The sequence below is a fragment of the Haliaeetus albicilla genome, chromosome 11 (assembly GCF_947461875.1).
Source record: "Haliaeetus albicilla chromosome 11, bHalAlb1.1, whole genome shotgun sequence".
Classification (NCBI taxonomy): Eukaryota; Metazoa; Chordata; class Aves; order Accipitriformes; family Accipitridae; genus Haliaeetus; species Haliaeetus albicilla.
In genome coordinates this window covers 3,014,090-3,036,550 of record NC_091493.1, presented here as the reverse complement: position 1 = coordinate 3,036,550, position 22,461 = coordinate 3,014,090, and the positions used below count along the sequence as shown (strand labels likewise).

The following is a 22,461-nucleotide window of genomic DNA, read 5'->3' as shown; positions in this document are numbered from 1 at the left end:
GCGGAGCTCACTCCTCCTGCACCGCCCCCCCTCCCCCCCCGCCCCCCGCAGTGGCGTGGCGTGGCGTGGCGTGGCGGGTGGCGGGGGGCGGGGGGGGGAGGGGGGGCGGCGAGGGCTGTGGGCAAGTCACCACGGTTTTGGGTAGCCCAGCAATACGGCGTGGCGTGGCCACAGCGGTGTGGTATGGCTTCGCCCGCCGTATGTCGTGTGTGTCCCCCTCCCCGTTCCCCAACGACGCTGAGGCAGGGACATGGCGTCAGCGTGACGCGCCTTTATTTCAGCGACCCGCGTCCCGCGAACGTGGCGAAACCCCGTTTTCCCCCCACCCCGGTAAAGCCTCGCGGTCCGGAGGCACCCCCGGTAGCCGCGTGGGTGGTCAACCGTCCCAGGCGGGGACGCGGCGCGGCGCCGACGGCCCCGACTCGGAGGCGGGGGGCGAGTCGCTGGCCCGCGGCTGGGCGAAGACGCGGTTGCGGGTGCCGAAGAGGATGGGGCGGTGGCCGTCGCGATGGCGGCAGGGCGAGCAGAAAGGGGCCCGGAAGGCCTCCTGGAAGCCCCGTCGGAAGTTCTCGTTGAAGTAGCCGTAGATGATGGGGTTGGCGCTGCTGTTGAAGAAGGCCAACCAGTGGGCGAAGGGGAAGACGTAGGCGGTGACCAGGCGGAGCTGCCCCTCGCTCAGCCGCCCGTAGTCCGTCAACAGCATCAACGTCCAGAGGGGCAGCCAGGAGAGGGTGAAGAAGAGGGCGACGATGATGAGCATGTTGATGACCTTGGCCTTCCTCCGGGAGACCTTCCTCCCCTCCGGCTCCTCTCGGCTGCCGGCAGGCGCCGCCGACTTGAAGAGCTTGAAGGCTATGCGGGTGTACATGACGATGATGAGGGCGAGGGGGGCCACGTAGATGTGGGAGAAGAGGACGGTGGTGTAGATCCTCCTCATCCCCGTCTCGGGCCAGGCCTCCCAGCAGGAGTAGAGGGGGTAGGAGTTGTTGTAGGTGTCCACCATGAAGTGGTGCTCCTCCCTGGTGACAGTCAGGGTGATGGCGGCGGGGCACATGATGAGCAGGGCCAGCACCCAGATGAGAGTGATGGTCACCAGGGCTTTTCTCAGTGTCAGCTTCTGCCGGAAGGGGTGGACGATGCAGCGAAACCTGTGGGAAGGCAGATGGTGGTGGCTTTGGGCACCTGATGGGATGTCCCTGGGGAAGGAGGGTGGTCAGGACCCGGGGGTGGGAAGGGAGGGTAAGGTGGATTGCTCTTTACAGATGGGTTTTGATGGCAGAGATAGGTTGGGATCTCTCCAGTTTTGGTGTTTTCAGCTCAAGGCGGGGAAGGACACCTTGCTGGGTTGCCCCATGGACAGATTTGTGGTCCTCCTGGAGAGCTGGGATGCACTCCTGACATCCCCAGGAGCTTTCCCGTGATGGAAATGGCACGGGACACCTGAACACGCTGGGGGTGGCTTGGTGCCCACGTCCCTCCATGCCCGCGCCAACGTACCTCTCCACGGCGATGGCCACCAGCGTGAAAACAGAGGCAGAGACGGACATGCCCTGCACCAGGCCACTCATTTTGCACATGGTGTTGTCAAAGGGCCAACCTGCAAGGGGACACCACGGAGGTTGTAGGTGCCTTTGGCTCAGCCAGGTCCATCAGCATCTCCCTCTAGATGTCCCCATCTGCTGTGTCATTGCTGGGGGATGCTAAATCCTGCTCCCAAGGGGGAGCTGCATTTTTTACTGACACAGAGATAGTCTTTAGCAGTACGGATGCTTGGAGACAAAAACCCAAATTGGTAAAAAAGATGCATATTGCACTGCTTAGAAACTCAAGGAACACGGTGGTTATCATTTCTCCTACCTTTGCATAGGGCTTGAGCTGTTATCACGGGGACTGACCTTGGGATCCTCAATCAGAAGGGCTTTCATCTTGTTTCTTGACCCCAGTGCTAAGGCATTGGCAATAAATAAATCATGTCCCGTAATAAATACAGACTCTGCCCCGTGCCCTGGCTACTGCTGGGGCTAAACCCTGCCAACTGTACCAGTGCCGCCTTTTATCTTTGGAAAGGTCAACAGGCAGAGCTGAGCCAGCATGGGAGAAGATCGATGCAAGAAGAGGAGGGGTTTATTCAGTGTTGCTTGATGGAGAATGGCTGAACATAAATATGTAAATGCAGCATTAAGGTCATACTTATTTTGCTAAAAATGTCCAAAACCTGAAAACCGAAAGGCCTTTACCCCCCTAAAGTAGTGGCTCTAAATGAAATGATACCTTTCATCAGATGTGGTTGAGTGGCCACCACCTGCCCTCCTCATCCTCAGCAGAAAAATCACCCATGGGGTGGCCTCATGGGTGGGGGGCAGAAGGTGGGTGATGTTCCCCACCACTTTGTCTCTCTGCCTTGCATCTCACCCCTCCACTGCCCCGCTCACCCGTGATGAGGTTGTCCACCAAGGTGGTGGGCATGCAGAAGATGCCCACCAGCAGGTCGCTGATGGCCAGGTTGAGGATGAACATGTTGGTGACCGTCCGCATCTGGCGGTTCTTCACCACGATGAAGCACACCAGGATGTTGCCGATCATGCACATGAGGAAGATGAAGGTGTAGGCCAGGATGAACATGGCGGCCACGGGGGACGAGTGCTGGTAGTATGCTGAGAAGGTGTAGTTCTCCCTCAGGAGGTGGCTCTCACTTGCGGTAGAGTTGGGCCAGCTGCCATTGGAAGGGCCTAGGGAAGGGAAGGCAGGAAAGTGAAGGTGGGAGAGGATAAAGCTATTATTCCCTTCATTTCTTAATGCCCTCAGAGGTGGATTTTCATATTTATACCAGTGCCCAGCCTGGCTGGGATGTGTCCTGCTGGGATCATCTTGGTGCCCCAACAAGTCTCCTCCTCCTTGCGTTGTTCAGCCCAAGGTACTGTAGCTAAATTATTATTTTATACTACTATTATTTTATATAATTATAATTTTATATCATTATTATTTCATATCATAATTTGGATGAGGAATTAAAGCAGCCCAGAAGACAGCCTGTTCTCATGGGATTTTTTTTAGGGGTGAGCAAGGAAGAGAAATCCATGTCCTGACACTGCAATACTCAAGCCGCACGGGAGCTGTGTCTGTGTGGTCCCCAGCATGGCCAGCCTGGGAATGTCTCTGCTTCTCAGGTGTCTGCTGCTGCTTCTCCTTGAGGTTGAGGTTTGCAGTTTGAGGTCGCCTAAAATCTTCTCCCTGGCAAAGCCACAGTTCCCAAGGGAGATGGGCTGGGGCAGAGGAGACCCTGCCCTCCCTTTACATATAAAGTGATAATTATACATAATGATGATTGTTATCTGGGACCCTGAGAGCTTCTGATGGAGGGGTGGATGGTGTTTTGTCGCTACAGATTTAACAGGAGGAGCAGCTCTTTGCAGCACCCACCCTTGGGTTTCCCCAGCTTTACGCAGGCAGGGATGCGAGAGGATGCCGGGGGCAGGCAGGAGCTGCCTGCAGCGGTGACGGGATTTACTCTGGGCAAACCCAGGCTGCAATTTTAAGGCAAGCAAAGGCATATTTTTGCTTTAAGGCTCAGCCTAACCGCCTGCAGGTCAGCCCTGCTCTGAGAAAGCACTGCAAAGCTGCTGCATGGGGGGTGGCCGTATCATCCCCCCATCCCTGTGCCGGTGCCCCGCTCGCCAGCCAAGATCCTTTTCCCAACTGCCGGACCACCGGCTTCCCTGAGGCTCCGGCATGCAAGGAGGCCCTCTCCAGCCTCTATACCCCTGTCCTGGGCGCAGGATTCGGCCAACACGTTGCCAGCTGGGCTTCAGAAAGGGGGGTTTGCAGGCATGGGAGAAGGAGCCTCTTGGAGAGGCAAGGAAGCATCGGGACTGCTGGGGCAAGGTGCTGCGGCCAGTCGGCATCAGGTACACCCGCACGAACCACCTTCGTTAGCAGAAGCGATAGCAAAGACTGTAATGAGGTTGTCCGAAACCTGTGATATTAAGCCCGAAACTTTGCTGGACTTTACCTCTTTGGGCTGCAGTGTCTTGCAGCATTAAGCGGGAGGTGGGTGTCCTATGGGTGAAGAATGACAGGCGGTTTCAAAAGTGAGGTGGAAGACGAGGAAAGGAAAATAAGGGGGTGCCGAGCACCTGGCTCGGTGCCGGATGGATGGAGACATCCTCCGTTCAGCGCTGACATCTTGGACGCGGTGATAAGGGGACATGGGGGGGGCAGCAGCCGGGGGGGGCAATGGACCACCCATCACCCTGCCTGGCTGGGGGAAACCACTGCGGGGAAAGGCTGGGCTGATGGAATAGGGGCTTGGGGGGCGGGTAGACACCTTTTTTTAGGGATAAAATAAAATAAATCAGGTCTTGGTACTCACCTCCGCCGGCCCGACCTGGCTCCGGGGGCTGCATCGCCGGCATGCGGGCGGGGGGGGGGGACGACGGGGGACGGGGACCAGTTTGTCCCCGTCCCTCCTCCAGTCCCCCCTTCCCGGGGCTGAGCCCCGGTGCCGGTACCGCGATGCCGGTGCCGCCGCACCGGTTGCGGCTGCTCGGCGGCTGCAGCGGAGGGGGGGGGGAGGTGGGATGGCGTGGGGGGGGGGTGGACAGCTTCCCATCGCCATGGATACCGGGGTACGCACAGGCACCCCCCCCTTCCCCACGCCTGAGGGGGGGGGACAGCCCACGGGGGGGGCAAGGAAAGAGCCGGAGAAGGTTTGCTCCCTGGGGGGGTCGGTCTCTGCGTCCCCCTCGCCACCCCCGAGGTCCCCACGCTAACGGTGGCACTTGGTGGCTCTCTCTCCTCCAGCCGATGGCCGGTGTCCCCAGCAGAGCTCCTGCCCGTCCCCCGGGGGGGTGTGGGGGAACATGCCAGGAACCCCAACACAAGTGGGTGAGGACCCCAGTCCTCCCCCCGCCATGTAAATGACCCATGCGGTGGGGAAAAGCAGCAGGGTCCTTAGGGATGCTGGTCCTGGCCCAAAGCTGTGCCGCTCAACTCCGGCTCCTCCACCATTGCCGACATTAACAAACCCCCTTTTACCATGGTCTTTTACCAAAGTTTGGCTTTGGCAAGTCTAGAAGTCAAATATTTCCAGCATTTCCCGGCTGCCCCCAGCCAGCCCACACCATTGGGAAGCATTTGTCCCTTAAAAATGCGAAGGAGCAAACACAGGAGATGTTTAAACAAGGAATTTTGAGATAATGCCCGGGATTTTTCCCAGGAGTTTATTTGCAGGCAGCCAGCTGCCAAGGGACACCAGTGTGCCTAGCAGTGGCCTCCAGGCCACCAAGGAGCCACATTGCTTGGGCCGTATCCTGAGCCCCACAGCCCATTTCTTCCTGGAAGAGAAAGCAGCAGGTCCTGAAGACCCACAGCACCCAGGAGGTAGGTGTACGCCTCTGGGGACACCCATGCAGTGAGCAGCACGTGGGCACCCACTGACACTGGGTTGCTTTGATTTCCGTGATGAAAAAACCGTGGGGAAAAAAAATTTCCCTGGGGAAATCCAGAGAAATACTGCTCGGGCAGAATCCAGCCAGAGGCATCAGCCTGAGCTGCACCAAGCAGCTGTGGGGATCTGCAAAGGGGCTTCTTTAAGGAGAAGACAACTGGTAACTCATAGATTTAGCAAATACAAAAAAAAAACCCCAAAACCCCACATGTAACAGGAAAATATTTAATCAGGCACGTGGCACATTGCCATATCAGGAGTTCAAGGGGGAACCTTACAGCTGCAGGGACATCCCCCACCACCCAGCCCTGGACTAGGACAGCAGATGCTCCTTATCACTGGCCAGGCAGGATGGATGCAGCCAAGCATCCAACTCCCCCAAGTTTACCCAAACCTTGCACCGCGCGCATTCCGGCTCCGCTTCCTCCCCAAGCGCTTGGCAAAACACAAAGCGGGCGATTCCCCACGTCGGGAGCTGGCAGAGCCATCCCCTTCACGGAGGAGCCCCGCTGCTTGCTTTTTATTAAGGGGAAAAAAAAAAAAAGAGGGACTGGCTGCCTCACTGCAGGTTTGGGACAGAAACAGCGGCGTAGCAGGGACTGACCTAAACCAAACCACTCTCGCAGGCAGTCGCCCCTCGGGATAGCTCGCCTGGGCACCCCGAGACCCTCTCAGGCTTTGGGGACAGGCTCCTCCGGTGACAGCAGCAGGTCGAAGGGGATGAGGGGACGGACGAGGAGCCGCACCTCGGGGCCGACGGGGTTTGCCCGCAGGTTGAGGCTCCGCAATGATGCCATGGAGGCCAGTTTCTCCACCGGCACCTCTGCAAAAGAAAGCACTGAGAGGTGAACATCCACCCCAGCGTCAGCTGCCAAGGAGGGAATTCGGAGCAGCAGAGTGGGAGAAAGCCGTGGCTTGATGGGCAGCCCCAGAGCAAACCCTGCTCCCGCCGGTCTCCAGGCTTTTATCAAACTGGAAACATCATCAAATAATACTAAATTATATGACAATTCAAACATCTTGGTAAGGTGCCAACACCACGATATTAAATGTGGACCCTGCCCTCCAGTTCTCCCAGTCCTAAAAAAAACCTGCTGGGGTGCTAAACTGTTATTCAAAGACTTATTCCCTTATTTTATTCCCAGTGTTGCAATGCCCAGGAGCCCTGGCCAGGGTAATGTGAGAACACATGCTCTTTGCCCTGGCTGGACAGGCTGCAAAATGGCTCTTGGCCATTGTCAGACACCCTCCCATTTTGCAATTTCCATAAATTTGGGTGTTTTCCTTTAGAAAAGGTTTCTAAAGGAAACCCTTTCTACATGGAAAAAAAAAGGTGCAGGTCTCATGGATGGTCCCAATGTGAATCCACTGAGAGCAGAGGAATGAGATCAATACGAAAACCTAACCATTAAGATCATTAAAAGATGATAGATTTTGCTTTTTGTTACAAATCACAATGTTTTGGGCTTGAAAAGCCCACCCACCTGACTTTACCAAGAACAGTTTCTGTTTAATTTGGCCACCAAAATGACAAGAGCCCTTTATATCCCCAGCGCCTTTTTTTTTTTCCCCTGCTAATATTTGGAGCAGAATTGCAGTGTTGTGATTATACAACTTTTAAACCGTGAAACATTTTATGCTGGAAAAAGATTCAAACACCTTGATGGCTTTTTTTCTCTCCCTTCCAGAAAGCAGTGTTATTTTCTGTAATACACATTTTTTAGCAGCGCATCTCTCTGGTAAGGCTAAGCTTCACATGGATTTTTTTATACCTCTTCTTTATGGTGGATTTGTTCACCACCACTCCTCTGTATCATGTTGCATTTTTTCCCCCTGCCTTGATGCACAAAAATCTTTTTTTTTTTTTTGATAGATTGTCCTGTTTAATGAGCTTCTAAGGCTATGCAGAGTGATAAACCCCCACTTTGCTTAAATTTAGGGAGTGAAGGAAAGTATTTCAGGGAGCAAGCCTTGCCCAGGGTGGGAGCAGCCCAGGTCTGCAGCTTAATTCAAGGTATGGAGCAGTGACTCACCCCGGCATGAAGCGACAGGCAGGGCACGCAGTACAGCCTATAGCTATACAGCTGTGCCGGGGAACCACAAACACCTCTATAAGCAACCCAAAGCATCACTTGCTGGCTCCCCAATGGATAAGGCACTTGTGTTTGAGCCTGAATTATTCATGCTGGCTTTACCAGTTAGGCAAAAAAGGGGGGGGAAAAAAGGCTTCTTCATAATTAAAGCAAACAGTAATTTTCTCAGATCAGGATATGATAATAAGTGAGTGAAAAACCTAGCTCCTTCAGATGAAAGGGCTGCCAAGGCATCTGAGGAGATGGATATGAAAGGGCTGCTGAGGCATCTGAGGAGCTGGGTAATGAACACTGACAGCCCCAAAGGTCTCGCAGCCACGTACAGCTGCAAATTGAAGGGGGAAGGACCCTGCTCAGATCAGCGGAGCTGCTTCCCAGTCACCTTTCAGCGTTACCTGCATGCTTTGGTGGCCACCAGCTCCTGCCAGCCTCCTCCTAAGCCACGGGTGGAAACCCACTCGCTGGCTCCTCTGTGGCTATTAACAAAGATGAATTTTCCATGCCATTATCCCAAATTAAGAGTGGTTTTCTCTGATGCTCATGAGGACAAAATTAGCCACAGTTGCCCCCAGCAGTGACCTGCCCAGCCTCGGTAGTGATCTCCAGCATCCCCCTTGCTGTCTCAACATCTTCTGCATTAAGCCTTTCATCGAGGAATAAGAGGAAGGGAAACCAAAGCTTCAGGCACCAAAAAATCCCCATGGACTTGGGAGCTGAAAATGCTAATTTGATATAACTCTGATTAGCAGGGAAAAAGTTAAAAGCACTGACATTAATATATACATAATTACACTCCATAGTTAAGAGCTCATTGAGATGAAAAGGGCAGTTCATGGCACTAAATGTCTCCTTTTACAGAGCCCACAGACTCCAGGCAGCTATTAATTAATCTCCTTTTACTCCTGTTTCCCTTCAGCTGGAAAACATTACCTACCATCTCCAGTTCAATATGTCTTAGTAGGTGACTCAGTCCTCTTTCAGCAGGTGCTTTTAAACGCAGTTTGCAGCCCTAGCTATTAGCTCCTTCAGCATCCCTGAGAGAGCAGAGGACATGCAGGACCAGCACCACAAACCAGACCATCTGCAACATTTATGCTGATGGAGAAAGCCCCAGTCCTTCCCCAACCTCCATCTCCTACCCATAATCTGTAAGCCATCCTTTTCTTGCCTACTGGTCTTTTATCCGAAGCAGGGTCCTCAACTCGTTATTGGGCTAAGTGGGGTAACCTGGGTCCCAAATTATAAAAGGCAGCTTTTGTGCTACTGGGGTAGCTCCTTCTCATGCTGGGCTGGCTGGAGGTGTGCAGGTATTGTTGCTGGAGAATGACACCTGGGTGAACTTTCAGCTATCTCAAGAGCTTCTCCAAGGATGTGCTAGTATTTCCTTGTCAGACCCTGCTGCCAAAACAGGCTCCTCAGCCAGCTGTAGTGGGTGAGCCGTATAAGCATGCAGAGGGAGAAAAGAGAAGATACCATCTCCTCCAGCCTGGCCCAAGATCTTCTGGAGTAAAATGAGTGTGAAGGGCTCAAATCCTACTTGGCTGTTACAGAAAAACAAAATTTGTGCCAGTTAAATTCAAGCTGATGCACTCTCCTTCCCCTGTTGTGCCAGGCTAGCATGGGGGGAAAAGATGTGTATATAAATACAAGCTTGCAGATAATATAGAAGGGGAAAAGGTGTATGTATAAATATAAGCTTGCAGATAATATAGAAAAATGCATATATATATATATAAATGCAAACTCCTGTGCAGATGAGCCTGGGGGTATTTGGGAAGGGCTGGCAGGAGTGATGTGATTGCCCAGATTGTTTCCTTGGAAAAATGGGCTGCAACACCCCTGGCTTTCTAATCTCTACCTCTTCCCTTTTCAGAAAGTGCACAAAATAGGCTAATCTTACTTATTTCTGCAGCTAGACAGCACCATGCTTGTTACTAAGATATGTCCCTAACATATTTAACTTGAAATTGTTAATTTTGTCCCTGTTGTTATTTTTCCTGAGTCTAATAACTGCAGCTAAGGGGAGCCTGGTGGGAGGTGACTGAGCCTGGCAGCTGGGTTTTCTAGCTGCCCTCTCCCCCAGGATTAAGCCAGCTGGGTATAACCCTTGATGCATCCTTTCCTCCCTGCATTTAAGCAGGGGAAAAAAAGCAACAGAAACTGTATTCCGTTCTTGCAGCAGCCTGCTTGCGTAAAACAAGTGGGAAATATGCTGTTTGGAGGCCAGGTCCGATTGAAGTTGGCCAATTAAGCTCAAAAAATGATGGAGGGAACTAAGAGTGAGACAGGTCTCTCCAGGAGGTGGGAGAGAAAAAAGGGGTGAGGAAAAACCACATCTTCTGCTGGCTCTCATGGAAGCAGTATTTAATGTCTTGTGTTTCTACAGGCATGGCCAGGGAGCAGCTGATGCTGTTAATAAAACTTGTGGTGCAGGGAGCAGCTTTCCCAGGAGCAGCTGAAGCCATCCCAGATAAAACAGCAAAATTGAGTGGACTTGATATTCGCCTCCCCAGGGATCTGCATGGGCTGTGGGATGCTCCATCCTGGGCTCTTTGAAAGATCACTCCTAAATAAATCCCCTTTTATCTACGTGCAACAGCTGCCCCTTTTGCCCAGCTTTCAGGGACTCCAAAGGCTTCAGCTTTGCGTATGAAAGATTTTCCTCCCGCTGCAGGGTCAAGGGATGGGTGGCTCTTACCATTCCTTTAATTTATTTTTTTTTTAGGGGATTTTGTAGTGTTATGGCTCCTATTTGCTCTGGGAATTTTCAGGTGGGCTTGTGCCCTTGCTTTGCCTGGCAGCAAACATCCCAGCCCAGCATCCCTGGGGCTGAGTTCTGCAGTCAGGTCTATTTTTTATTAAATCTGGTGATTTTGAGTCACAGCTGGAGTTGCCTTTGAGAAGCATGGTGGATAGGGCGGCTCGAATGGGGCTTGATTTCCCCCTACGCCTGCAACAGCTTCATCCTGGGAGGCATTAGCAAGAGCAAGTGGCTAATGAGGCTCTGTCTATTTAGCATCTCCTCGGCACTCGTGTGTCCCTCCCCCTGCCAAATTCATGCTCCTTTTGCTGGATCACTAAGCCATCCCTTGGCCCGGCTGCATCTGCAGGGGATGGTGGACCACGAGCAAAACTTCAAGCCAGCATCCCTCCCTGCCCAGGGATGTGGATCGGCATCGCCCCTGGGAAGTGCGATTGCCCTGGGGTGATGCTCATCCTCCCCTCCAGTGGAAAAAGCTCCTTCTCACCTGCGATCTCATTCTCTTCCAGGTCGATGGTCTCCAGGGTTGCGACGGTGGCCAGGGGCTCGGGGAAACGCCGAAACCTGTTGCGGGAGAGGTTGATGGCCCGGAGATGCAGCAGGGAGGTGACCTCCTCGGGCAGGCGGTGCAGGTAGTTGCCTGCCAGGTTGAGCTCTGTGGTTCGGGGAAGAGAGGAGAGAGGTGGTGGCATGGGGGGGAAAAAGACGGGAAAATAATTAATGCATAGCTTAATTTACAGCCTCTGTCCCCCATGGGCTACCAGGTTCAGCAACGGGATTCCAAGTCCAAAAATGGGATTTCTTGCTCATCTCCATCGTTTGCCATTGTACTTCTGCCTGCTGTGAATACCGCTCTTAGAAGCGATATGGTTCTTGGCTTCCTGAGGCTTTCCTAATGAAACCTGTGCAGCATTTTGCAAGCAGGGGCTGTAGAAATAAGCAATATTTCTTAGTGGAGTCAGTGCAATTCTCTCCCCGATGGATATTTGTCATGGCTTAAGGCTAGTTTACTATCTTCATGTGCCTGAACCTCTTCTGAGGTATAAACAGAGTGGTGGAAGAAATGTATTTATATATGAAAAATAATCTGTTCTACAGAGTTTAACCCTCTGTGATACATTCCCCTCCCCAGAAATGAGCTCCTGTGGGGCCAGGAGCAGTGCTCCTGCATGAGAGGCCATTAGCCATGGGAACAGGAACCCAAATCCTGCTGTCCCAGCACCCTTCTCCAGTGACACAGGGCTTTCTGCTCTATAAATATCCATGCAAGCTGCCCTGCCCCTGCTAATATCTGGTATTTATAGGTCCTGCCTTATTCAGGCTGGTGCAAGGCTGTCCCCTGCCCTGGGACATCTCTCGCCTGCAACAGCCCTGCTGAGGCCCAGCATGTTCATCATCAGAGTGATTTGTTCACTGGCGAAGTAAAATCCCTGATGGGAAATGAGACCTTTTTTTCTCCTCAGGGCTTGCTGTGCTGTCTAGAAAAAGAAAATTGATTTCTTTTGCTCGACATGTTTCTTTTCTCTAGCCTAGGGGAGTTTTCACGGATGATGCTCCAAGACAACACGGGAAGCCTCCCCAGACCCCTACCACAGCGGCACTCGTGCAGTACATTGTATGAGCAAAATATTTGCTTTTAAAAGCTGCCAGAGCCCCTGGTGCTGCTGCAGGCAGGCAAAGCCCTGGTGCAGCCCCCAGTGTTCAAAACCACGGCTCTGGATGCTTGCAAGAGCATGTTTTAGCAGATTAGCTTCTAGCTGCTTTCACTGGGCTCCACAGGGATGTGTCCCCGTGGCACCATCCATGCACTGATGACCATCCCCATCTCCTGCAGTGAGTGGAGAGTGAGCAGCTATCACTGATGTCTCATGATGGGGGCTAATTAGCCAGCAGCAAGCCAGCATGCCTTCTGCAGCCTGAAATGCCCCGTCTCTGCCATGCACCATTATGCCCAGGCTGCCTTTCCTGTCTTCTTTCATTCCCAGCCCCATTGTTGGAGAGAGCTGGAGGATGATGAGTGACCCTGCAGCAGCCTGGCCACTGCTGAAAGCAGCTGGAAGGTGGCAGGGCATGAGTTTGGGAGGGTGGGTGAGAGCAAAACCAGTGGCCCCTTCCTGCAAGGACCAGAAAGGGTAAAGAAAAATGGATTTTTGGGGGTCTGAACCTTGTGCTTGGAATGAGGTGCGAGCACAGAGGAGCAAAAACTGCGGTGGGGAAACTCTCCGGTGCTGTGCTCCCTCTGCAGTGACATGGGGGCTCTTTGCTGGGTCCCAGGGGTTTGGAAGTGGCTGTTGTGAAGCAGTGGGGTTGTCCCTTACCTCTCAGCTGGCTGAAGGTGGTGACGAATCGGCTGGTGAGGGACTTCAGCTCGTTGTTCGCCAGGGAGATGCGGTGGATCCCCTCGGTGACGCTCCTCATGGCTTTGTAGATGCCGACTGGGAAGGTCATCAGCTTGCAGTTGGCCAGATCTGCCCCCAGAGAGACCCAGACACCTTACAACGCACCCCAGCTGGGAAGGAGCAATGCTTGCCATCTTCTTTTCTACCCCTTAATGCTCGATTTTCCTGTCTGGGTGCTGCCACCCATGGCTGCCATTAATCATAGAATCATTTAGGTTGGAAAAGACCTTCGAGATCGAGTCCAACCATCAACCATACCCACTAAACCATGTTCACCTGCCATACTTCTCTCCATTGCAGGGATCTTTGCAGTCACCTCCGCAAGCACCAAGAGTCTGTTCCCATCAGCAATGCTAAGGCTGTTCTGCCTTAGGCGTGTTCAACTCTAAATCACATTGCAAATACTTCCACGCTGCAATGTCCTTTTGAAAACCCTCAGTCGGCCTGTCTGTGCCTAATAACTTCACAACTTAACTTAACTTAGGGGTAATCCCCCTCCCCTATGTCCCTAAGCCCCTGGGGATGGTCCAGCAGCGCAGGGATGCCTCCTCCACCGCTGACTGGGATGGGCACGGAGCAAGGCTTTTCCTGGGCATGCTCCTGGCTGGATTTCCCATGGTGATGGGTGCTTGCCCCGTGGCAAGCAGCGGGGAGGGGAAAAGGATTCGACTCTGCTTCTCACCTGTCGGCATTTTTGTTTTGCTCTGAGTTGTTTCTGTTTCCCCTCCCAGGACGTGCCAGGGGATGGAAAACCTGTATCTTGGCCCCCGTGATGCTCAGCCCGGGCTCTGCTGCCTGCTCCCTTCCCAAAGCCACGGTGGGGGCTGCATAAGCTCGGTCCTCCCCTGCTTATCGTCTCACTCAGGAGGACATCAAGAGGCTGAGCAATGAAGCTCTGACTCTCAGCGTACGCCGATTTAATACCCCAGGGTCGGGAATCCAGCATGAATAAAAATGAGCAGCTTTCATCTCTCTCTTTTGATGAACCATGCGTGGGTCTTGAATATTAGCTAGAAAGGGGGAAACTGCAGAAAAGCACAAACCTGACAAGGCAATGCAGGGAAAGGTGTGGCTCCTGCCATCACTTGCAAGGAAAGACTTTATCCCTGGGGCATGTCCCGTGGGATTATGTGCCATCGCGGGGAACCCACTCAAGCTTTGGGGAGGCTGAGAGCCCTTTGGGGGAGCCTTTCCCTTCCCGGGGGCTGCAGGAGCCTTGGGTGCAGCACCCAGAAGGGTGCCCAACAGCTTTTTTTAGACCACAGCAGCAAAAAATAGAGCCCTGCTCCCGGATACCTGATCCTTCTCTGGGCCCCAAGCGGGAGCCGAGCCGGAGTGCTGGGCTTACCAAGGGAATCCGTTTTGTTCTCCACCGTGTCGTTCACCTTCCTGGCCACCCGGGCCACCGCCTCGCCCATCTTTTTCTGCATGCGGGCGCCCGGTCCCGCCGGGGACGCGCTTCGGCCGGGGGGATCCACGGCTGGAGGAAGAAACCAGCCGCTCCGGCCTTTCAGGAGAGGGATGCTAAAAATAACCAGCGGGATCAGCGTTCCCGAGGGAGGGAGGGAGGCTGTGCTGTGGCTGGCATGGCCCTCAGGGTATGAGATTCCCAAATTTCCAGGATGGTATGTTTGGGATATGGGGATATATCCCCTTTCCTGGTATGGGATATGAGGATACATCCCCTTTCCTGGTGATGTGGGGCACAGGATTCCCAACTTTCTGGGTTGGTACTTTGGCATTTGGGGATGCGTCCCCTTTCCTGATGATCTGGGGGTGGTGTAGCCCTTGGGGCACGGGATTCCCAACTTTTTGGGTTGGTGCATTTGGGATACGGGGATGCGTCCCTTTTCCCAGCGGTGACTTTGATCAGCTCATCCCCTTCCCTGGTGACTTTGATCAGCTCGGCTCAGCCAAAATGTTTTGGCGGAAGGACTCCTGGGCACGACGACCCGCCTGCACGGGTGGTGGTGGGGGAAGACAAGATACCCCCCCCCCCCCGCCAAAAAACCCCAAACCCAACGGCTCTTCCCACGCCGGGAGTCGAACCCGGGCCGCCTGGGTGAAAGCCAGGAATCCTCACCGCTAGACCACGTGGGAGGGCGTGGGCAGCGGCCCCCGCGCCTGCCCCCTGCCGGCGGCGGCGGCGGCGGCGGCGGAGGAGGAGGAGGAGGAGGAGGAGGCGGCGGCGGGGGGGGCCGGGGGGGGCGGCGCCCGCTCCGCGCCGCCTCCGCGGGGACAATAGCGCGGGGCCATGTCGTCCGCCGGCGGCCGCCAGCCCAGCCAGAGCCGGGCCATCCCCACCCGGACCGTGACCCTCAGCGACGCGGCTCAGCTCCCCCCGGACTACTGCACCACCCCCGGCGGCACCCTCTTCTCCACCACCCCGGGGGGTGAGTACCGGGGCGGGGGAAACGGACGGACGGACGGGACGGGACGGGACGGGGCCTGCGGGGCGGCGGCCGCGGGGCCGCGCCGGGGGAGCGCTCCCGCGCCTCAATAAACGCCGCCTATCGCGCCCCTATCGCGCCTCTATCGCGCCCCTATCGCGCCCCTATCGCGGCTGTATATCGCGGCTGTATATCGCGCCTGTCTAGCGCCTGCCGCCCGTTGTCCTTAAGGCTAAGCCGTTTGAGCCAGCGTTTATTATTTTTCCCCGGGGTATAACGGAGGGGGCAGAGGGGCCCGGTGGGAGCCGGTACGGGGCGGCGGGGGCTCGACACCCCGCGAGGTGTCAGTGGCGGGGGGGGACGGGCTCCGCTTTGACACCCAAGGGTCGGAGCATCCCTCATCCCCGGCAGACGGGGAACGTTTCGGGGTGCCACGTCCGTCGGCCTGCCCGGGGATGCGTTCCCACCCCTGCCGTGAGTTGGCCAGGCCTCTGCGCCCCGGGGGACGGCAGCGAGCACCCGGGGGCAGCTGGTACCCAGGTGCTGCCGGGGGTGTTTATCCAGCGCCGAATTATCGCCCGCCGGGCCCAGATAAGAGCAGGCGGAGCGGCGGCACGCAACCTTCCTCGCCTCTCCTTGGGCCGTGGCGGAGATCCTTGGCCGTCCCGCTGGGAATACTTCGGCAAACGAGCGCTGCCGGGCCGGATCTCCCCCCATTTTCCTCTCATTTCCCCCCCAACTCCTTCCCCAGGCACCCGGATCATCTATGACCGCAAGTTCCTGCTGGACCGCCGCAACTCCCCCATGGCCCAGACCCCGCCTTGTCACCTCCCCAATATTCCCGGCGTCACCAGCCCTGGCTCGGCCGGCGAGGAGCCCAAAGCGGACGCCAACAGCCTGAATCACCAGGAGGGGAAGCCGTCCATGGGTAAGAGACCCCTGGGGTGGGGGGTTTGGGGCGGGATTTGGGGTGGGGGGTGACCCCCCCCTAACGCTTCTCTCCTTTGCCTCTCGCCAGGGGATGATGCTCAGTTCGAGATGGATATCTGAGCGGGAACCACGGAGAGGCAGCAACTCCCCAGACCTGTGCACACCCCATTCGGCTTAGCAGGATCCGTCCCGGCGAGTCGGAGGCGGCAGCGGTCCCCACCGGTGTCCCCTTCCCCGTCTGCCTCCCCCCCGCCCCTTTCCAGGGAGTGTGGCTCTGGCTTCACCCTCTTTATGGGTGACCGGTCCCAGCATGTGCCAGCCGGAGCATCCCTCCCGGATCCGGCCCTATTCCTCCTCCTCCACCCGCTGACAGCCTGATCTCTGCCGGACTCCTTTGTAAAACGTCCCTTTGCCTCTTCTGCCACCTCATGCTTCCCCCCCTTCTCCCCCCCAAAAACCCCCTCTCGTTACCCCAAAACCTCCCATTGCTGGCAGCTTGGTAGTCCGGAGCTGCGTCACCCCCTTTGCCCCTTCTCCCGGAAAATTTGGGCAGCCTCTCGGGAGGAGGGGGAAAGCATTGCTCCCAAAACCGAGCGCCCACTTGCACTCCAGGGAGGGGTTTTTTTTCAGTTCCCCCGGGACCTGCTGGCATTCGGTGGAGGACAACGTTGGCAGTCCGTTCCCTTCGGTGCTCTGGGGGTCCGCGTTAGCCCCCGACAGCGTCAGGCAGTGCGCCCGCATCTCTCTCCTACCTGGATTTCTTCTGTCTTGGCCCTTCGACTGGGGGCTGCATACCCGACCCATCAGCCAGGACTCAAAGCGACGTAGCCATGTTTTACAGAAAACCCCTTGCTTTTTATTTTTTTGGTACTAAAAAGGGGCACTTTACCGGCAACGCTTCTTTTATCGGGCTGGGGACGAGCGCCTCTGGGAAAGTGCTTTCTAGTGCTTTTTTTTTTTTTTTTTCTTATATCCTCCCTCCCCTTTTAAAATGTGAATAATACAGGAGTGAAATCCCTCGGTGCCGCTGGATGTCTCAGGAATAGCTGGGCGCCCCGGGGGGGGCTGCAAGCTGAGACGCCGCAGGGATGTGACGCTGCGGCCGGGAGCACCGCGGCTGCACCCAGGGCGCTCCGGTTGCAGGGTGCCGGCATCGGTGCCATCCTCTGCTCACTTTTCATGCCAGGGCTTCCCCCGGCTGGGTTTTGCTGCCGTGGATAAAGGGTTTCTGTGTTAAACTCCCCACCGGTGGCAGCTTTGTCAGCCTGGCACGTTGTGGCCATCCTGCCTGTGCCCGGCATCTTGAAACCCCCCCAAGAGATGGGATTTATTTTTTCTCCTCTCTTGGTGCGACTCTTGCCTTGAAGAGCAGTGTTGGGTGAGGGCGTGCGTGGTGGGGGATGCTGCGGCGGTGCCGTGCTGTGCCCCCCGAGCCCACCAGCCCCCCTTATGTTTGTTTTTTGTTTTTTTTTTTACTACCTGTTGGGAGCCGTCAACAACTTTGCAACCTTCTCAAGTGCCATTTTATCAGCCCCCACCTGAGTGCCTGCTCCATCCATCCTCCCTCCCTCGCCGGGGTCATCCCCCCACCCCGGTACCCAGCCCCAGGGACCCGTCGCCTGCCGGGGCGGTGGCTCTGCGTGCCAGGGACGGGTACGTCCCGCACCGGCATTCGTGCTGCAGGTTTTGTGCACTTTCCGTCCGGTAATTTATTTCTCTAGGTGTGTTTGGCGCGGGTCGGCGCGGCGGCTGGTTGCGAGCTCCCATCTTCCAGGTGCTTTTCTCGCAAGGGGGTGGGCTGCCGCTCGTTTTGGGGGGAAAAAGCAAAAAAAAAAAACCAACCCCAAGGGAATGGGATATCTCTCCTGTCCTTTCCCTTGTGTGGGTAGCGCTTGGTGGGATGCAATGTGAACGTGTAGCCGGCCGTTGTAGGTGCACGAGTGAGTGAGTGCAAGTAGAAATATGTATATGCGTGTGGGTGGGTGGTGATAAGACACACACAAATATATATATTATATATAAATAAATATATTTTCCTTAAAGTGAAGATCCTAGGAGGTCTCTTAGGCCCTCAGATCGAGGGAGCGGCAGGGGCAGGGGGCGAGGACATCCTTTGCGGAGCGGGGACGGCCACTGCAGATGCAGGGACCCAGCGCCCTCGGCACAGCCACTCGTTTCGGGAAACCTGCTCTCCAAGCCAAAAAAAAAAAAAAAAAATAGAAAATATCCAAGGACAACTTAGCTTACGGACAGGAGCTGGAGGGAAAACACTTTTTTTTCTAAAGGCCCCCTTTCCTGACCTCCTTTCGTCTCCGTTTCCCATCCCAGCGACTTTCTCCCGGTTCTCTTTTATAACCAGGCTCGGGGCTGAAGAGCAGGGAGGGAGTGCCTGGCCTCGCCGGGACAGCTCCTCTGCTAGTCAGGGTATAGATTTGGGTTGTTTTTTTTTTTACCGTCTCTTCAAGCAGGTGTTTGGGAGGAGAAAAGCTCTCGCCAGTGGTTGCTGTTACAGTGAGATCAATAAAGATCTTGGTTCTATTAAATCGAGGTGCTGGAGGTTTCTTCTGACTGTGACTCAGGGTGTGGGAGGGATTTTCCCTTCCTTTCAGAGCAAATGCTGCCTGGGCTTCACCCCCCTTGCAGGTCAACCCTCCTTCCTTTATATTTTAGCTTTTTGTTTTGTTTTGTTTTGTTTTGTTTCCCCCTCCCAAATTCTTTAGGTGAGTTGCTTTCCAAGTTTCCAATTTGGAAAAAAGGCAGATCTGGGCCAAGGACAGTAAATCTGGAGAGGGAGTCCCCGCCTCTTGCTGGGCATAACTCTTAAAAAGAGCAGGGGTCGGTCAAACCCAGAACCAACAGCCAACGTTTGAGCAGGGGGGACTTGATTGCAAAATTTCCTGTACAGAAAAATCTGATTTTACTGTAGAAAGGTCTCCTGTGTACAGAATTACTGCAAATTGGTCATTTATCCTGCACCACCAGGTGCAAAAACCTATATAGACCTGGGCATCAAACTAGAGAGGTGCCAAGGAAAGTCCTGCTCAGGACATGTCCAAGCCAGACTCTGAACGTGCAAATAAACTCCTGAACTTAAGCTGAGCTTAAATTGCAACCCCCCCGAAATTTCCCACATTGCTGCTAAATGTGTTTTTGCACCAGCCCGGGGGTATACCCCCCCTCCCATAACCCCTTCCAGCTGATGCCGAAAGGAGCATACACCCGCATACTGCACCCATCCCTGCCTTGCGAGTGCTGGGCGAGTCCCCAAAATGTCAGCTGTGCTGCTAAGGCTGCCGTATAAACTGGGTTTTAGCTGCCGGAGGCTACAGAGCTGTTGCAAAGCCAAAGCTGGTTTGCCCATCAGTGCTGGCCAAGGAGAGCAGGCGGGTATGAGCGTGGGGGTACGGCCACCCCAACCCAGGCTCATCTTTGAGGGGGCCTGATGGACCTTAACAGCCCCTGAGCAGGCTCACCATGCCCAAGAGTATGTTTAAGCCCAGCCCCTGGCCTGGCTGCATCATATTTAAGTTTTAAACCAAGTAGCAGCATAAGTCAGCCTTTTATTATACCATCCGCTCTGTATGGGTGGGGGCTCTGAGCAGCAAAAGCCTTTTCCCCCCTAGTAGGAAGGGTGCTGCGGGGTGGGTGGGAGCAGGGTGTCCCCTCCCTCCGGCTGCGGCAGCCGGATCCTGGGGTCCCCCCCCAATTTTTTGTGGGTGTCTCAGCAAACTACCAGCAACCCCCCTCCCCACACCCTGGCGCTGTGACACCCCCAAAAGCGCGTCGCTCGGGGATGCAGAGTCCCCGTGTGAAATGCCGCAGCGGCACGCGGTATTTCCAAACCACCCACGCTCGCTCAGGTCCCACGGGTGAAGCCGGGAGGGTGGCACCAAGGGTGCCGCTGAACCTGGGTTTTGGAGGGGGGGGGGTTCCTTGCGCACCCCTCGTTTGGCCATACCCGGCGTGGTCCTGCCGTGACCTCCCGTGGATGTGGGCGCATATTGCAGCAGCGGTGCCTCCGCTCCGCCGGGAGCCCAGGGAAGGGCTGTCACATCATGCTGTTACCCAGGTTATTATTAAATTATTGTTATTCAATTATTTTTATTACTATACTCTTGCTTCTCACGCTCCTCTCCAGCCTGATCCTGAGTTAAAAAGTGAGATGTAGGAGGGAGGGGTGGAGAAGGCAGCAAGGAAACCTCCTCCTTTGGAGCAGGCACCACTGTTGGTGCAGAGCATGCGTGTTGCACGGCTGCTCCCTCCCGCAGTTTCTCCCTGAAATCTGGCTCTGCGGGTTGTTTCTGACCTGAAGTCTCTATTCAGGGGTGCCTAAAGCCTGGCGGGGCAAAAAAATCCAGAGGAAAGCTGGGCTGCTTGGAAACAGGCAGCAAGACTTTTGAAAAAATGAAAGAAAATCAAAATAAGAGATTTTTCCTTCCACCACTGAACGGGAGCGGTGGATCGCGGGTTGCTCTTTTTTAGTTCTGCGATGTTAGCCGATTTTGAGGCGTGTGTACGGAGGAGAGGAGCAAGACACAAAATACCACTCATGAGGCATTTGGGAGCTCCCCTCTTCTGGGTTTGGCTTTGCCTATGCGATGCTGAACTTAGGGGAGCGACAACTGTTTTCCTCCCCAATTTTGGGGTGCCTTTTTTTTTTTTTTTTAAACCTGGCTTCCAAAGCCCCTGCAGTGAGGTGCATGTGTGGGGGGAGCCCCGGCTTTTGGTGTGCTCCTTAGGACGGAGGGAGTTTCTAGATGCTGATTTGGGAGCTAAAAATGGAGAATTTAAAAAAAAAAATTGGTAAAATTTCAATCTAGCACTGAAGCTCTGAATTGATAGCGAGCTGTAAACGAGCTAAACTGGGGTAATTTCATGTGCAGCAGGGTGAATGAAACCTTGGTTTGATTTATAGCTCTTGACTGGAGTTTTAAACCAGCGGAGTTGCCGTCTGTGTGTGCGACTGCTGGGGTCTGCCCTGTGGCGTTCAGCTGTAAAATTCAGCAGAGCGGCTCAGGAAAGGGTATTTTGGCTGAGCCGAAGGCTGGGAGCCTGGCTAGTATCTAGGATCCCGATTAACAAACTTTCCAGCCCTGCTTTCCAGCCGTTACCATTTTCAGACTCCCTCTGGGCTCCGTTTACATTCCTGACCCTCCTTCCCAGCACCGGCGAATGTGTTAATGCCGTTCTTCTTTTCCTTCGACCTGTTGGTGTCCTATAAAGATTTATTTGACAGTGTGGCAGCTGTGGCTGGTGCTGGCTACGAGCAAGGCTGTAGTGCCGGGACGTTGGGGTTCTCTGAGGGAGCTGGGGCTGGGGTCCTCCTAGATGGGACCCTCTGAGAGCTCAGAGGTCAACCCAAATGAAATGGGGGAAGGCAGCTAGGAGCTGAAGGAATTGGGTTTTTGATGGATTAGCTAAAATAGCGCCTTTCCGCGGCAGCAGAATAAGTGCAATGCCTGTTGGCAACGAGGGAGACCTGAAGTCATCTCATGGCTTGACTCTGTGCTGTGATGGAAACCAGCAGAAGATGAGCAGACCTTGATGCTGGCCCTGCTGATACTGGCAGAGCTGTCGCAGAAACCCACCACGGTACCTGTACGTGGTGGGGAGCAGCCGGGTGGGCAGCAGCCTTACTTCCCCAGGAGTTTGAGTGGCCCAAACAAGAAAGGATTGCTCTGAACCTTGGGGTCCTGGAGCTACCCTGACGGTTCAGAAGATACCTCCAGGTCTGAAAGCCTCCCACAAGGTGGGAAGACCAAGCGTGGAGGCTCTGCAGATGCCTTGCTCTTAGGCCAGGCTGCTGTAACCAGCTGCGCGTGGGTCTGTGAAAGGGATGCCACGTATCCCGCTCCGTTTAGGGCAGCCGCTTCCCCCCCTGCCTGTGGTCCAGAGCCCTGGGACCTGCCCGTCCAACAGCATGGGGGAGAGGAGATGGGCAGGAGGGGGGGTCCATCTCCAGCAGGCTGTGAGGAGGCTTCACAGGAGCAGAAAGCGCAGATTTCCTCTGTAAGCTTCAGCTCTCAGCCTGCTTTTAAAAGTCGTGCTGAGCGCTTGCAGAAGCGAGTGCTGGACCTTTATTTCCCCCGTGTGAGTTTTGGGGAGCAATCCCCCTTGGCATGGTAAAGCAGGGGGGTAGGGGCTCCCTGCAGGCCCTTTCACACCAGTCCCAGCCTGGATCCAGCAGCATCCCTCGCCCTGGCCCCCATCACATGTGCAAATCCCCCCCTCCTCTTCCATTTCTGGGAAGAGAAAGGGCATTTTGGCTTTGAGACATGCAGGCCGTGCCTTGATGCTCCCTAAACTGCTCTTGTCCTTCTGAACCTGGCTGGGGTGATGGCATCTGCCGGTCCCCTCTTTTGTCTGGGGGGGGGGGAATGACACCAGGAGGGGATGTGAAGGATCAGGGTGGCTGGGGGGTGCTGCGTGACAGGGGGTCCCC

At 55.0% G+C, this 22,461-nt stretch overlaps 3 protein-coding genes and 1 non-coding gene across 5 annotated transcripts; 1 reads left to right on the top strand and 3 right to left on the bottom strand.

Moving 5' to 3' along the window:
- Positions 1–126: 126 nt before the first annotated feature.
- On the bottom strand, positions 127–2,741 carry NPFFR1 (neuropeptide FF receptor 1). Its single transcript, XM_069795844.1, has 3 exons — positions 2,433–2,741; positions 1,498–1,597; positions 127–1,148 (listed from the first exon to the last, which is right to left on the bottom strand). The coding sequence occupies exons 1-3, from the start codon at positions 2,620–2,622 to the stop codon at positions 377–379; spliced, it is 1,062 nt and encodes a 353-aa protein (XP_069651945.1). The 5' UTR covers positions 2,623–2,741; the 3' UTR covers positions 127–376.
- Positions 2,742–5,657: 2,916 nt separating this feature from the next.
- LRRC20 (leucine rich repeat containing 20) lies at positions 5,658–14,233 on the bottom strand. Of its 2 annotated transcripts, XR_011326785.1 has the most exons (5): positions 14,048–14,233; positions 12,619–12,768; positions 10,788–10,955; positions 8,474–8,573; positions 6,132–6,269 (listed from the first exon to the last, which is right to left on the bottom strand). XR_011326785.1 is itself a non-coding variant. In XM_069795841.1 (4 exons), the coding sequence occupies exons 1-4, from the start codon at positions 14,127–14,129 to the stop codon at positions 6,118–6,120; spliced, it is 552 nt and encodes a 183-aa protein (XP_069651942.1). In that variant the 5' UTR covers positions 14,130–14,233; the 3' UTR covers positions 5,658–6,117. The 2 variants fall into 2 exon arrangements, 1 of the variants encoding a protein (XP_069651942.1); XM_069795841.1 differs by lacking the exon at positions 8,474–8,573 and having other exon boundaries at positions 5,658–6,269.
- Positions 14,234–14,727: 494 nt separating this feature from the next.
- TRNAE-UUC (transfer RNA glutamic acid (anticodon UUC)) lies at positions 14,728–14,799 on the bottom strand. The gene has a single exon. It is a non-coding gene; the product is annotated as a tRNA-Glu (tRNA).
- Positions 14,800–14,905: 106 nt separating this feature from the next.
- EIF4EBP2 (eukaryotic translation initiation factor 4E binding protein 2) lies at positions 14,906–18,562 on the top strand. The gene is made up of 3 exons (XM_069795843.1): positions 14,906–15,092; positions 15,841–16,017; positions 16,108–18,562. The coding sequence occupies exons 1-3, from the start codon at positions 14,954–14,956 to the stop codon at positions 16,137–16,139; spliced, it is 348 nt and encodes a 115-aa protein (XP_069651944.1). The 5' UTR covers positions 14,906–14,953; the 3' UTR covers positions 16,140–18,562.
- The last annotated feature ends 3,899 nt before the right edge of the window (positions 18,563–22,461 follow it).